General features: G+C 36.6%; 1 protein-coding gene across 4 annotated transcripts in view; it reads left to right on the top strand.

The window, feature by feature from the left end:
* The window catches only part of GABRB2 (gamma-aminobutyric acid type A receptor subunit beta2), a 245375-nt gene extending 230175 nt beyond the window's left edge, over window positions 1-15200 (top strand). For all 4 annotated transcript variants that reach the window (XM_019450220.2, XM_019450223.2, XM_019450222.2 and 1 more), the window contains one exon: window positions 9127-15200. In XM_019450220.2, coding sequence (XP_019305765.1) covers window positions 9127-9474 — 348 coding nt within the window. In that variant the 3' untranslated portion in view covers window positions 9475-15200. The remainder of the gene's footprint in view (window positions 1-9126) is intronic.
* Window positions 15201-16415: the final 1215 nt, after the last annotated feature.

The raw sequence follows: 16415 nt of genomic DNA, 5'->3' as shown, positions 1-16415 counted from the left end.
ACCCAGGTGTCCCAAGATCACAGTTTTGAAGGACACTCCAGGACTATAGGATTTTTGCTAGGCAGAATTTCTCTATGCATTATTCCTATGTTATTTAATAATTTTTAAAGGCGATAAAGCAGTTCATAAGTATAGATTAAATGGAACTTAAAGGCAAAGTTTTTATAAATTAAATCTAAAATGACTGATGTAGCATCCCATGGGGTGAACCCTTAGATGTGATTTTGACCACAATAGTGAAGCTTAAAATTTTGGATTTAAATGTCCTTCAGGCAGCCCTCTATTTCTTAGTCTAGTTCACTACAGGGCCAACTTTTTCCTATTCTCCATGACACCTGCTTCATACTTTTATATGATCTCTCTAGCCAGTTTTGAATGTGTGATCCTAGACTTAATCTAATCCTCTAGTAATTCCATTTAGCAAGTTTTATTTTGAATACTTAGTACCAACTCTAGCAGTCAGCATTTAGGGACACATAAGCAATGGGATACAGTCGCTGCTTGCATGTTTGCCATTATGGGGGAAATGAGGGCTCAGTTGGTAATAGCCAGAGGATTAACCCCCTGGTAGAGGGGGTTAGCAAAGGCTGCCCTAAATCCACCTGGACTTCCTTGAGCAAGAACACTGAGGCCCAGAACAATCCAAAATTAGAACTGGCTCTCACTGCTGAGGTCCAGTGTTCTTTCCACTCTTCTTATAGGTATTGAGAGGGGTATAGTTCATTTGATGGCTCATGCTTGCTGAAGGTCTTCTCACTAGTGATCTTGTATTAATCATAATTTTTATGAAAGCTTTATCTTCTAGCCTTTGCTATGAGAAAAATCATATCCTTCTCTTTCTGCTCTTGAGATATACTTCTTATTTCCTCTAAAAAATCACTATCACTTGAAATAATAACTTAACACCTCACTGAACTCACTTGATTCACCCATTTATCCAGATGGATTTGTGTGTGTGTGTGTGTGTGTGTGTGTGTGTGTGCGCACGTGTGTGTTTGAAACAGAATCTTTACACATTGTGGTGACTATAGAGTAGGATTTCCTTAACAGTGAAACAGTTCACTAAACAAACCTTGAGATACACACTCATGTGACCTACCTATGAGAATTTAAAAATTGAAAATCAAAACAGCAATAAGTAGAGCCACCTATGTCCTTACTATAAGTATTTCACCTCATATGAAAATATTTGGTAGAAAAAGCACAAGATTTCAATCTGCAAACATAAATTTAAATGATTGTTTTACCACTTAGTAAATTTTAGCTACTTACAAATTTCTGCGTTTTGATGGGAAGGGTTGTTTTCAAAATGCTGACAGTACTAATTCCTCATAATATGGTTGTAAGTCTTCAAACACTTTATAATAGCATAACAAAATTAAAAAAAGACAGAGTAGAAATCTCAGCCCTTTTTTTTCTACTAGTTTGTATTTTAAAATGACCACCCTTCTACAACTACCTGGGTATTTCAGCAGTATTCTTCTGTATTTATGTTCCAGATCTAAACTCCATATTTGGTTACTATTTCCCCATTTACTTTGGTGGAGGCATTCCACAAAGATATTGGCCTTTTCTTGCTCTCCTAGAATCTTCATTTCATGTTCTGGTTGGGTGAACTTTTTTTCACCTCTTAAAATACCGAATGCATGTTAGGTCATTTCTGAGTGTTTTTACTTTGGAAAGAAGTGCTTTGGATATTCCCAGGTGGTTAACAGTTCATTACCTTAGCATTTCAAGTTACTCAGGTCACAGTGTCATTTCATGGAAGATAAAACATGATCTCCTACCCAATACTAGTCACAGAAATTGGAAATTGCAGAGTTAGGATTTCCTGAGTTTTTGCAATTTCTCACTCTTCTCTTGATGATATGAGTGGTAAACTGGGATTTAAAATAGCCCCATTTTCACTTCCCAAGATAAGCATGCGATGCTGCTGGGTCACTGAGGGATGTGATTTGTTTTTCTGGACAAGGACATTCCTCCAGAGCATACACCTGTCACTGAGAAAGGTGCAGAAAGGAAGCAAGAAATCTGAAACTAGACCTGGAATTAACAAATTATATAAAAATAAGATCCATTCATCATTGTTTAATGTGATACCTTTTAAGCAAAATGGAACTCTGTTAACCAAAGCATGTTCTGTTTCTTGATGGAAAAAAAAAATGTTGGGATTAGGAATGGAAAGAAGGAAAAGAAAAGCTCTTAATCCAGATATTTAACATGAATTTACTCCTATTTGAACCATCAACAGACAGGTCAGTCTGGGAAAAAACTTAGGTCAGCAGAAAAGTCCATCCTCCTACCCAACAGAACAGCTGATTCAATCAGTGTGCACACTGTGTTATTCACGGAGAATCATTCATAGAGTCTCTGGAATGCTGGAGTAAATAAACCACTCTTGTTTCCCAAAATTTCAGTATTTAATTGTTGATTGATAAGCAAAATAACCCCAGGTAAAGCATAATTTTAAGGTGAATTGTTGAATGAGAAACATGAGACTTTGTTTATTCGTACTGGCCTGTTTAATAGGGCCTCTTGAAAAACCCTTATTGTCAGGAATGGACACCTGTAAGTTAAAGTTCAAGACTAGAAAGCAAATAGTGTAGATGCTTGGACTAAAGCAAGGTCTTCGGCTTGGTTCTTGCAAAGGCAATTTATCGGCAGAGAATGACAGTTTATTCACTAGTCTGCCTCTTACTTCTCTTTCCCTTCATTTACTTTTGCTTCCTTCTCTCTCTTGTTTTAACTACTATCAACAAATTTCTCATGGGTGTTTGAGTAAGTAAAAATGCCAAAACATGAAAATTTGAAAAATATTTTGTTATATTTCCCAGAGCAGTAGAGATTGGTACATGATCTTTCTGGTTAAAGGGAAACTATGTCTTGTTAATATCTTAATCAAAAAAAAAAAAAAAAAAAAAAAGGACAGGTTAGTGTTTTCTACTGTGTCTCACTGCTCAAGTGAAGAAAAAGACAATTAGGAAATCCACCTGGTCAAGCCTGGTAAGGTTGGGGTGGAGACCCGATTTCAAAGATTAGCTAAATCCACATGACAACTGCTATTCCTTTCATTTTCTGGAATGTCTTCGCCTAAGTACACCCTGATAGAGAGATGGCATTTTAAGACAGAACTCATAATTGAAGGAAGTCTCAAGATAGACAGTTGTGTGAGGATTAGGAACCTTGGAACAGACAGATTTAGTGCCAGTACATTACATACCAACTGTGCAACTCTGGACAGATCAATAATCCAGAATTCTCAATCTCCTCATTTTTAAAATGAGAATATTAGAAATAACTTTCTCATAGGTTTATTGTCAAGATTAAATATTGAAACTGTGTGAAGGCTTTAATATAGTTCCTATCTCCAGAAAGTAATAAATGGAGGTCACATATGTTTTCTATGAAAGTTGCTTTTCAGCTTGGTGGTGTGGACTGTGGTCAGAACTTCAGCTTTTTCATTGTGTCTCAAGGCCTCTGTTTCTTCTTTATTTGAAGTCATGCCCTTCTGCTGCTGTCCAATGGACTGATAGTTTTCCAAGTGTGAACCCCAGCCTCGCAGTCTGGCATCACCTGCAAGCTGGTGATTTCTAACCTGGGAGCTTGTTAGAAATGCAGATCATTGAGCCTTATTCCAGCCTTACTGATTCAGAAACCCTACAAGTGGGGTCCCAAGATCTCTATGTTTTAACAGAGCCTCTAAGGAATTCTGATGAATGTTCAAGTTTGGAAACCACTGAAACAGACTATACCATCCGCCAAACCAAGGAAATACTGAGAGATGGTTCCTAGACAGAATTTGTCCCTGGTAGGGCTGGTGAACTATCAAACCACAGATGTCTACTATGCGTAGGTGAAAGCATTTGAATTTAATAGGATTTTACATCAGCTGTCATATTTAGTGGCATATTTAAAGACAGAAATTCTTATTCATTCCTTATTAAGGAAAATTTTGCAAGCCTCCAGAGGACTACCATTCACTGAAAGGGTCCTCTTTTATGAGCTGTAGAGTACACAAGGGCTTGGGGGCTGCTGCTGTGCCTCAGCATGACACGGCGAACAAAGACCAGATTCTAATTCCTACTCTAACACATATTCACTATGAGAACTTGTGTTAGGTTTCTTAATTTCTCTGTGCTTTATTTTCTGAGCACGAGATTAGTACCTGCCCTACAGGGCCACTGGGATAACTGAAAGAGGTCAATATGTAAAATGATTAGTCCTGGCTTCTAGTTGCTACTCACTAAGCTCCCTTCTCTGAGACAAGAATGGGGCATCTGTCATGTAAATAGCCAGGGCCCTATCGAAAATGCTCCTTCCATATTTCAGGCACCTGAGCATACTGCTTCAGCAAGAGAGCTGTATAAATAGAGGGAGAATACCTAGAGTGAGAAAGGACTTCAGGGGGTAACCCCATGCAGTTCCAATCTTCAGACTGGTGCTGCAAAATTAAATCCACCTTACTGATGACTCCCTGAGAGATTGGATTACTAAGGTCACAAAATTAATTCTATCTAATCAGCACTTCTTACTGAGCTCCTACTATGTGCCAGGCACCATGCCAAGTGCTTGGGGATACAACAGTGAAAGAAAAAGACCTTGCTTCTGCCTTTCCCAGGAAGTATAGCCTGGTGGGTCAGCCAAATATTAAACAGATGATCATAATGACAAGCATTATGGTGGAATGTTGTAGGGCCATGAGGAAAGAGAAGCCAGGCTCTTTCCTTGCTCTGCCACACTAGCAATGGAGACATCTCCCTCTTTGACACTGGCTTGAGGGCTGTTTTCCCTATCAGTCAGGAGGATAGCTGGTGGATCTGTGAACCCATGAATACTGTGCTCCCTCTCCACCTGTGAAATGAAAGGCAGCTTCTACTCATCTCACTTCAGCATTCAGAAGTAGCTCAGTCCAGACTTATGTATTATATTTAATAAGTGTATTATGTATTATAACAAAAACATAGTGTTTACTTTATATGAAGCATTGTTCTCAGCACTTTACAGAAGTCACTAATCAAAGCAAAATTTAAATAATCTGATGAATTCAAAGCTCTGGTTTGTTTATATAGTTGATGGCATTTAAAAAAATGGCCATGGAAGATCAAATGTGCACATTTAATGAATATTTATTGCTTTTTAAAAGCAAGAACAATTATGATTTTTTTGAGTGCTTGCTATGTGCAAAGCTGGGCTAAGTGGTTTGCATGTTCTGTCTTATTTAATCCTCTCAAACAACTCTAGAGACTGGTGTTTCTCCCACTTTACATATAAGAAATGAACTCAGAGAGGTTGAATGATTTGCCCATGGAATCAAAACTAGTGAATGGCTCAACCAAGAGTCAAAATGTGGATTGTCTGAGTCCAGAATTAGAACTCGGAAACACTGCACTATATTTCCACTTCTAAAAGAAAACAGACGTGCTTCCAGGTGTTGATCAGGCTACTATTCAAAACAAACAAACAAACAAAAAATTCTCAGAACTGGTGATTCCACAGCAAGTTGGGTAAACAAACAGATGCTGTGGCATAGTGTCAAGGGAGGGATGCAGCTAATTTCTGAGGAGGCGAGTAAACAAGGTTGGCATTATCTGGGAGGCTTTATGGAGAACGTGAGAAAACTGGCCCTTCAAGGACAAGGTGGGGTAATCAGAGCAGTGTCTCAGGGCTTCCCTTGAATGTGCAGCCTAATAAACTGCAACCCGCTTGAGCTGCCTCCTCCATGTCACCATTAATTGGGAAATAAATTGGAAATGAAGGCGGTTGTACTTTATACCTCTCCACTTTACAGCTCCATAGCTAAGGGTAAGAGTTTTCTGGAAAAAAAGATTGTTGTTTTTCTTTTCATTGTTTTGTATTTTAATTGAAGTTAATTTATACCTTGACTATTAATGACCTTAATTAAGACTCTGCAGGCAGTCAAAGTTTGGGGTTCAACTATCCTAATATAGCACAACACTGAGGAGTCACACTTTATAAGCTGATGCAGATGTCCAACCTGCCTCACCTACCGCAACCAACCGCAGCCTCAGCCTGATTAGATCTTCAGCAGTGGCAAGATGATTAGGCTTACCTACAGAAAGTTCATCACTCATATCTATTCCACATCCACTGTGAGGGCAGGATACTTTTTTTAGGCATGGCTATTTGCTGTGTTTTCTCAGCCCGCTAGCACCTTTATGTTTCCCACTGCATTTGTGGCCTGTCATGACAATCACCTTGCATAGCACTTCTGCTTCCCAAGTTCTTCCTGCATAGTCAGTTGATCTCCCAAAACTTTATTCTTAACAGTTGAAGAAAACTAGCTTGGGATGGATTAAATCACTGTTCCAAGGTCAGAAATAAGAAACAGGGCAACCAGTAGTCCAGTCTTTTCACTCCAAGTTCATTTTGTTTTCTGGAGGCTGTTATTGCCACGGGGACCAGCAGCCGTGCTGTCTTCCTCACCACTGTGGCTACAACACCTGGCACAGCTCCAGACACACACTAGTGCCTGTTACGTATATTTTGTAAATTTTTGATTAAAAATAAATTATAAAGTTTCAAGAATTATCTGACAAATCTTGGGTTTCATAAATAACACAACAGAAACCCACTAAAATCAGACGAATTATCCAACTTAGAACAAGTTGCCATACTAAGAGTCCACTGTTCCCATTATTTTTATAATGCTTGTTATTATTGATTTGTATTCTTACCTCAACCAAGTCTGATGTATATTCATAACCGTTCTTAACATAGTTGCTCAATAGAAAAACAAATATCCTGGTGCTTAGAGAGGGGGAGACTCCTGAACAACTGTCATGTGTAGCGGCCAAAGGAATTTTGCTAAGCAGTTATTTTCTAGGTAGTTAAAAGAGCAAACAACCCAGAGCAGAAGGGGAAATAACAACACTCTCTGAAATAATGAAGAGTGATATGTTCCCACACTTCTATCCGCTTTACTTTCCTTGAGTGTTGTAAAGTCACACTTCTCTCCCCCAAGCTTTGTGCTCTAATGATCAAACTCCATCACTTAGTAACTGTGTGACTTTGTGACATTTGATGATGCCTTCACTTTATAACCTAGGAATGAATTCCTTTTTCAAAAAGATGGTCGTGAGCATTCAGTTAGACAGTTTCTGCAAAGCCCTGGCACATGAGACATGACTTTAAACATTTGTTTTCTTCCCTAGGGCCATTGAATCCATCACTAAAGCCATTACCTGGCCCTTCCTTGAGAGAAGTGTTTCTAAATTTAGTGGGTTTCATTTCCAAATCTTATAAACTTTAAATATTAATCTTAAGAATATATTTGTTTAATATGTCCACTAAGCAAAATACTACCATATACCAAACCTACAGAAAATCTAATCAGTGGGCAGAGATTAATTGGTCAATTACTAGGTTCTAGCATATTTTATAGGTTCTGTTTCTCAAAATATTTTAGATTTGAATTTAAAATACAGGGTCATTAAACCACATTTGAAAGCTAATTGTTACTATATAATCTTAGCAACCTTCTTTTTGCCTTCTGCATAATTCATGAAGCTCAGACCATTTTATCTTCCAATTAAGTGTTTGGTTATATCCCTTGCTTCCATATATCATCAGTATCTACTATTGATCATTTTTATTTTATTTTATATTTCAACAACTTTACTGACAATTGGTATATCATGATTCTCCATCAAAATAAATGTACTCTGTTATTAATAATAATGTGTTGCAACTAGGTTTTATTATCTGTAGCAATTGAAGGCTCTTAAAAATAAGACACACAAATCTTCCCTTCTTAATAAAACAAAAAAACATTATCACAGTCATTTAATATTTGGGTATCATGGTGTCAGTATTCATTCTTTCCTTTTAGCTTTGCCAAGAAGCTAAAATCATCCAAGAGATAAAAGAGGTCACCATATCTACAGGACACCCTCCTACTCCCTGGGCTCAGAATTCAACTTAATACAGCCAACTTTGGGCTAACTCACTTCTTGAATCCTGCCTCCTTCCATTCCTTCTCAGGTCAATCCCTCACCCCACTGACCCTTCCACCATGCACAGTTTTGCCCAGCTGTTAATTTTCAAGTCCCTTGTTCTGAATTCTGTTGTATTTTGGCAAGTCACATGATGCCTGAATTTCTATTGTTCAAAACTCTTATTTTATCCTATTTATATTGATATTGCAAATTTAGGGTGATATCTCATAATCATGGGTGTTAAGAAACAATTAAGTGAAGTTATAGGAAAAGGTTTCTGGTATATGTAGCAAGTGCTTAACAAATGTTATCTACTGGTTTTAGTTCTAGTTTTAGCATGAATTCATCTATAATGAGGCTACTATCATGAGCATAACTCAGTAATTAATCTCTTAATACTATTTCATACCTAGCACAGCTTAATTTTGTATTTATTCATATCAGAGCTGTAAATTCTTTAAAGAGTGCCACGCCTTCTATTTCTCTGTATGCCCTAAGTGGTAGTAGCAGCAGTCTATTATATCTATTATATCATTACCTCATTAAAGAAGTGCTCTAAGGTTGGATTATTATACCATTTAATAGATGAAGAAACTGAAACTAGCATAGCTTATAGTGATGGAGGCACCATTCACATTAGGAATTCACCCAAGTTCACTTAGATAGTAAGTGGCAGAACCAGGATATGCACCCAGACACATGGATCCCAAACCCACATACCCAGCTGGTATGTTCCTCTTTCTTCCTCAACTCTTGAGTGGCCACTTTGAAACAACTTGGTAATTGCAATGCTTTTTAAAAGAAGATCATTAGAATGGCAAACGTCAGAGTGCCTCTGATTTTTGAGCATCAAAAATAAACCCATTAGAAGATATTTGTGATATAGTTAAAATGTGAGACACTAACCTTGATCAAGCTACATTCTCATCTCAGTTCATAGCCTGATGATCCTCAGTGATCTCAAACGGCTCTAAATGATGTACTGATTTGGGTTTAGTCAGATGATGAGCGATATCTGTTTGTCTGTTATCCTTCTTAGATAATGTATCCTCAAAACCGGTTCTCTTAACACTCTGATTAATATTACCTAGATCACATATCCTAGCACCTTGCATAATTAGGAGCAATAAAGGCTTACTGTTTTATCTTATTTGATTCTTCTCCCTTGCAGATGGACCCACATGAGAACATCTTACTGAGCACTCTTGAGATAAAAAACGAAATGGCCACATCTGAGGCTGTGATGGGACTTGGAGACCCCAGGAGCACAATGTTGGCCTATGATGCCTCCAGCATCCAATATCGGAAAGCCGGGTTACCCAGGCATAGTTTTGGCCGAAATGCTCTTGAGCGACATGTGGCACAAAAGAAAAGCCGCCTGCGGAGACGTGCCTCCCAACTGAAAATCACCATCCCCGACTTGACTGATGTGAATGCCATAGATCGGTGGTCCCGCATATTCTTCCCAGTGGTTTTTTCCTTCTTCAACATCGTCTATTGGCTTTATTATGTGAACTAAAACATAGCCTCCCATGGGAAGCAAGGACTAGATTCCTCCTCAAACCAGTTGTACAGCCTGACGTAGGACTTGGAAAACACATCAATCCAGGACAAAAGTGATGCTAAAATACCTTAGTTGCTGGCCTATCCTGTGGTCCATTTCATACCATTTGGGTTGCTTCTGCTAAGTAATGAATACACTAAGGTCCTTGTGGTTTTCCAGTTAAAATGCAAGTGATTTGTATACATGCTGGCAAGACTGTCTGAGTGTTCCACTTTATCTGCTGATGCAGCCTATATAGAGGGCAATTATTTAGAAGATATTCTGAGAGGGCTCAGTAGCATTGCCAGTCATTTTGCTGAGAAGTGGTCATATCCAGATACTCCCCATCTTCATTTCTAAGGTTGGCATGCTGTTGAGATGGCACTGTGTTTATGAAACATCTGCAATGCCATGCAAACATGCTTACTGGAGATGACCTATGCCTGTCTTAAGGTGATAATGGTGTGTCATGGGAAGATAGTTCCCACTGGATTCTAGAAGGGTCTCATGTAGTTCAAACAGGATAGGCAGAGTGAAGACAGAGACTTGGTAACCAATTTGGCCAGTCTCTGCTTGAGCACAGGGAGTCAACTCTGATGTCTTCCATTTTGACATTTCTAGAAACTGGGGACTACTAAACATTATCATGCATGGTGGCCAAGAAATGTTTCTAAAAAGCTATTTCTTGTTGGTTAAAATAGAGTTAATAATCCAGAGAAGAGTGGAAAATCCAGAAACAAATGTTGTAACAAAATTAAAGCAAGTGAGCAGCATGACCCTTACCAGCCCCACACAGCATCTGGTCCATACATATTTTGTATCATGGCAAAAGGTCAGTGAGAGAGATTTTTTTCCCCCACTTCACAGGCTTTTGACAGCACACCTAAAGAGGTTTTTATAGTTTATCTAATCAAAAGACAACCACAAAATAGAAAAGCTAGCAAAATTAGAAGTATCTTAGATGCAGGTTAGATTGGGAGTCATTCAAATATACTAATATAGAGCACAGATAAAGCTAGGAGACAGGTTGATTTTCTCAGACAATGTCAGCTGTCTCTACAACATTTCCCTTAAGTTTATTTCTGAATTTAATAGGGTATTTCAAAAGAAGGATTTGTTCATTTCTTTAAAGGATTAATGGTCCTTTGCCAGCTTTTCTTGTTTCTGAAATCCTGATTATATTCTTAGGAGACAAAGCAAGGCTTTGAAGAGATTGATTGAACTACATTTCCTTATGTGCAATGACATTCACCTTTGTATTTTTCATAGCAAACAATACTTAAAGGATTATGTGCACAAGTAGAGTTAGTTTGTGGGTTTGTTGGATTTGACTTTTTAAGGGTGCTTTCATAGTATATGTTGCAATCGGCTGGATCAAAGAAAACATGAAAAGTAGTGTAGAGTAGGATAACAACAAAGCCACATTAACATGATGAATGTTATGAGCCTCAATTGATATTACAGAAAAATATATAACTGATCAGTAGGCATGATGTATTGTTTTTATTCAATTTTTAAATTATGTCAGTGTGCTTCTTTCTATAATAATTGGACATATGCATTCATATGTGAGACAGTAAAGAGAATAAGCTAATATATTTTATTTCTATCAATGTGAGGTCCATATTTTGCTTTTCTTGGAGAAAATAGTGAATTGCTAATTTCTCCTTAAAGTTTGATTTGATTGAATGTTTTCTTAGAGGATGACTTTGCTATTTCTATTTTAAAGACAAGAAACACTTATTTTCAAAGTAACATCCCTAATTGTGCATAGTAGGCAAGGCCAGTATTTGCCTGTGGATAAAATGCATGTTTTTTTCCCCTGATAATTCAGCAGCTTGGAATATGACAGAGTCCTGCTGCCCTCCTATTCCAACTATCAGACAGAGGGGGGAAAAAAAAAGGTTTAGCATTCAGCTTTCTAAATTCTATGCTCCAAGATGGGAGGTATTTTTTTTCCTTCACCAGCAAAGGGAACTCTGGCCTTTATTTTTTGATTATACACTTGAACACTTCTGAGTATGATCTTTGGGCAGAATCCAACCAAGTTTCTGCCCATGGGCTCAGAGTAGAAATTTCTCAATTTTCTCCAGGTACATGCTTTCACCTAGGCAATCATTTTGGGGCACACACTAATAAAAGTGCCTGTCCCTTTTCGCCAGGGGTTAAAGTTTGAGTAGCATATATCAGGAAGGAGCATATCGATAACTCAGGTGCACAACTCCAAAATGCCATCCTAGAAAGGTTTTTCTAGAGACAACTCAGAGCCCAAGTCTAGCAGTGGGCTCTTATTTGCAATTATCATAAAAGCCATAAAAATCCTTGATATTGTCATTTATGGTTACAACAAAATTTCAATGTCCAGGGAAGTCAACATGGTAATCTAGATCAAAGTGAAAGAAGAAACTTTGCAGCATGAGCCTCAAAAGCGTATGACCAAGGATTCATTTCTGTTCACAGTGATAAGAAGAAACCAGAAAAAGGAGAAAGATGGGAGCTTCAAACAGATGCCCTAGAACGAAATCCATATATTGGCATTCAATAACCACGTAGGTAGAAACAACTGACTCATCCTGCCCAGAGACAACAGTAGATGTAGATTTTATTTTTAACTATATTTTTACTGTAGTTGAATTGGACTGTAGTCACCAAACTGGGGGTGGGTTAGGGAGGGGTGCTAGATCTCATAACTCTATGAAAACCAGTCAGCTTGGTATCCAGTGGTTAAATTTAAGGACCACAAAAATGTGTTTTGGCAATTCTGATAAGGTATTAGTATCACATTATACATATATATATATATATATATATATATATATATATATATATATATATATATATAGTTTTCCTTTTGATTATGAAACAGCCAGATAGCCAGCAATTAAGGTGTTTTTCATCTTTGTGAAATTCATAGGCAAATTCTGACTCTAAAATGCACAGTCTAAATGAAATCTTTGATCTCAATCTGTATATATATATTGTACATGACTGCTAGTAGGTATGAAATGCATTTTCAGAATTGAAAACTCATGCAACATAATCATGTGTTTGCATAAGGAATGTTACAATTCTTTCTACTGCAATTTAACAACAGGGGAAAATACTTAAGCAGTGCCATCTAGACCTTTTATCTTCTCATGTCTTCAAAAGCAGTGCTAAGTAAAAATAATAATAATAATAATAATAAAAATGGTTTATGAACCAAAAGACTTTACATTCTAGTATTAGGAACACAAAAAGTCTGTCAGCTTATAAAAGCACAACACATAGAGAAAGTTCAGTGGAATGCAGTGGGAAAATGAATCATGTTCATTTTAAGCAAGACCTGCATTAAATTGGCAACTAACACAATTTCCATTTTCTATAGGTAACTGTGTTCCAGTCTTATGATTAAGTTCATACGAAACAACAAAAACAGCAAAACAATCAACAACAGGTCTTACAACATATCTACATGTATATATGTGTATATATAGATCCATGTAAACATAAATACATATATATGCATTCATATGTTGGAAAACAAAAGGAATAAGCTAATATGTTTTATTTCCTTCATTTAACCAATGTATGAGTATTTTTAATTGGCAACCAACAAATCAACCTATTGAAACTAGTAATACAGGGTACTGAGCATTTCTCTATCAGCAGATCAATGCCTACAGTTCTTATGAACCATTGCACAGTTTGACACTACAATAGTACTGTACCTCAGAACATCGGGAATTAACTAGTTCTCACATTGCTTGTCTACTTGCTCTCTTTTTCAAGAAAACAAATAACATTGTCTATTGGTGATTTAAAAACAAATCTTAAACAAGTCTTAAAACAGAAAATGAAAAAAAAAATCCTCCTTGAAGGAGGAAAAAAAAATAATAACCCCACCATGTTGGTTAGGGCAAATACTCTCAACTGTAGCAATCATGCCATTTTGCTAAGTGTACAGAGTCCATGTAATGTGAGCAACCATAACTTTCACTGAGCGTGTGTAAATATTAAAACAGATTTCTTAAATATTTTTAACTTCTAATTTGTATTTTATGGTAAGGCAATGTGCTAATTCTGTTTATGGCTTATGTTCATGTGTTATAATATTATGTAAATAATTCAACATGCTGTAAATGAATAGTCAATAGATACAAATAATTGTTTAATTCTTTTTCTTAATTTTTATTTATTTTTTACTAAGTACAGTTACTGCAGTGCCCCAGCAGAGTAATTTAAACACCCTTTTGCATAAATGGTTTGGGATCCCAGACAGAAGGGTTTCAATTTGCTATCACAGACATACACACATACACACGCAAACACACTCTCACACACACATACACACACACACACACACACACACACACTCACACTCTCACTTTCCGCTCTCTCACTTCCACTCTCATCCCCTTTATGGGAAATGCTGTAGTGTTTATGTAGTCAATGTAACAGCCAAGAGATAGCCTTAGAAATGGAAATGGGAAAAGCAGAAATGATCATTGATAACTTGATAGATTTTTTTATATGTCAGAGTTCAAGACACCAAAGGTTGTAACTTAAATCTCAATTTTAAAAGAGTAAAAGTTTATATTGATGGCACTACAGGAAATAAAAGTGCTTATTATTCATACCTGTTCCAGAAATTTATTACACATAATACACATGAGACTTTTTTTTAATAATAGCATTTTGTCTTTAGATAGTATTATTCCTTTTAACCAAAGACTCCAGAATTATTAAAAAACAAAAAAAAGGAAAGAAAAAAGGAAAAATAGGGGAAAATAAAAAAAAAAGACTGCTTCACACCAAAGGTTTAAAAAATATTTTCCAAATACACTAGGAACATTGTAAAAACTAGTAAGGAGCCAACAGAATGCTAACTAAGATACTGCCGTAAAGAAATCATTTAAGAAAAAAAAAAGCAGCAACACCCTTAAAAATTTATTACTTAAAAATTGAAGTGAAACATTTCTGTAGATATATGCAAAAATTCTAACATCAGATTTTAATTTGCTTTGAAAAGTTCTTTTGTGATAAAGATAAATATGATCCAATATGATGACAAACAAAACTTTGTGTTCTTTAACTTTCAAAACCAAATGTCTCTCTCCTGTCAAATGTCCACTAATCTGATGCCCATTTGTGTGTCTTTGTACCACCAGAAGCAAGCTGACAGTTCCATCAGCTTGTATCTTTTTCCTTTTCAGTTCAGTAATTTGAGTTAAACCATGGTCATTTTAAACATAATTATTTCAAACAAAGTTGCAAATGATTTAAATTCCATAGCATTTAAAAATTTTTATTTGCATGGGTGTTTAAATAGTTCTGTTATGAATATTGTCCCTGCACAGTTCTGAATTGTCCTTTTATACAAAGTGATATTCTAGTTTCTTCACAATGTAGTGATTATCAGCCTTACTAATTACCTTGTAGCCTTTCTTAATATGCACATAATGCACATTTTCCAATGGCTAGAAAATGCAAAACACAAGTGGATATCATTGCATCTATTTTCATGTCTTTCTAAAAAACAGGACTACTAAAATCTCTGGGATACATGAGATAGTAACAAATGAGGATTATAAATGAGTAGCACATAAGAATTATTTTCTTGAATTTAAACTTACTACAGCCAGTTTCAGCATGTAAATATATAATAATGTTGGCTAGTGTGTAATTCTTGAACTAAGAAATATAAATAAAACTTAAAAGAATGTGTTGTGGTTTCATTGGGTTCAGAGTGTGTGTGTGTGTGTGTGTGTGTGTGTGTGTGTGTGTGTGTGTGTGTATAGTTTATTAGTATGAGTTAGATTGTTGAATCTTGGCTTTGTGAAAAGCAATGGAAAGCTTCAAACTTGGGACCTGCTGTTGGGCAGATTTGAGTTTGAGCTCAAACTTGTCACATATTAGGCATTTGACTATGCAGCTACTTAATCCATCTAACTGTTTTCTTATCTGTAAAGCAAAGATATAATTGCACCTCCGTCATAGGGCTGTTGTAAAGATGGAATATAATAACCCATTAGAAGTCCTTGACACCTTGCATGGTAAGTGGTATGTAAACAGTAGATACTATTGTTGTTGCTTTTGTTAATTTTCATCATTACTATAATAGCACATATATCACAAGTTGTATTATGCCTAAAGCTTCACAATAATTATTAAATGTTCTCTTAGTTTAGATATTTTATATCAAGGATAATTAATTTAAAAATTGGCTTTAGTCATGAAAATATGCTAAACATTATGCATTCATTTAACATTGAACGTATATCTGATGAAGACATTGTGCTAAGCTCTTTGCGAATTTAATATTCATTTAGTCCTTATCATATTCCTCAAGTAAAAGAAACTCAAGATCAGAAAGAGGGAGTACCTTGCCTGTGAGACTGGAAGAACTTGGATTCCTACCCAGGTTGGTCTCATCTTCAAATCCCTGTAAGCTCTTTCCACTTCAGCATTAAAAGCAACTGGACTTACTTGATTCACATTCATTTTGGTCATTTCTCAAAAAACATTTGCTGACAGTCTGCCTTCTGCCATATGTAGCACTAGTACTGGAAATGTACAGGTTGAGCACACAAAGCCCCTGCCCTGTGGGAATATTTGGCACCACTCAAACATGTGGGAACTCTCTTAAGGCCAGCAACTCATTTGGTGATAAGCTTCGTGACTTTCACCCCTCATGACTTTAGAATGTCCAAGCAGCACCTGATAGACACTATCTGTGAGGGAGGCAGCCTGTCAAGGACATTATTGTCCAATGCATTCAGGATTAAAAGGAGCTATTGCCATCAAAGAATGAACATCACTGAAAAGACCCAATTATGGGATGAGTGAAGAACCAGTTCTTCTCAGCTTACACTATAAATTGCAAATTATGTAGGGGCGGCTGGGTGGCTCAGTCGGCTAAGCGTCCGACTTCGGCT

This window comes from Panthera pardus, unplaced genomic scaffold (genome assembly GCF_024362965.1).
Source record: "Panthera pardus isolate Hobbes unplaced genomic scaffold, ASM2436296v1 HiC_scaffold_2, whole genome shotgun sequence".
Classification (NCBI taxonomy): Eukaryota; Metazoa; Chordata; class Mammalia; order Carnivora; family Felidae; genus Panthera; species Panthera pardus.
This window is presented reverse-complemented; position numbering and strand designations above follow the sequence as displayed.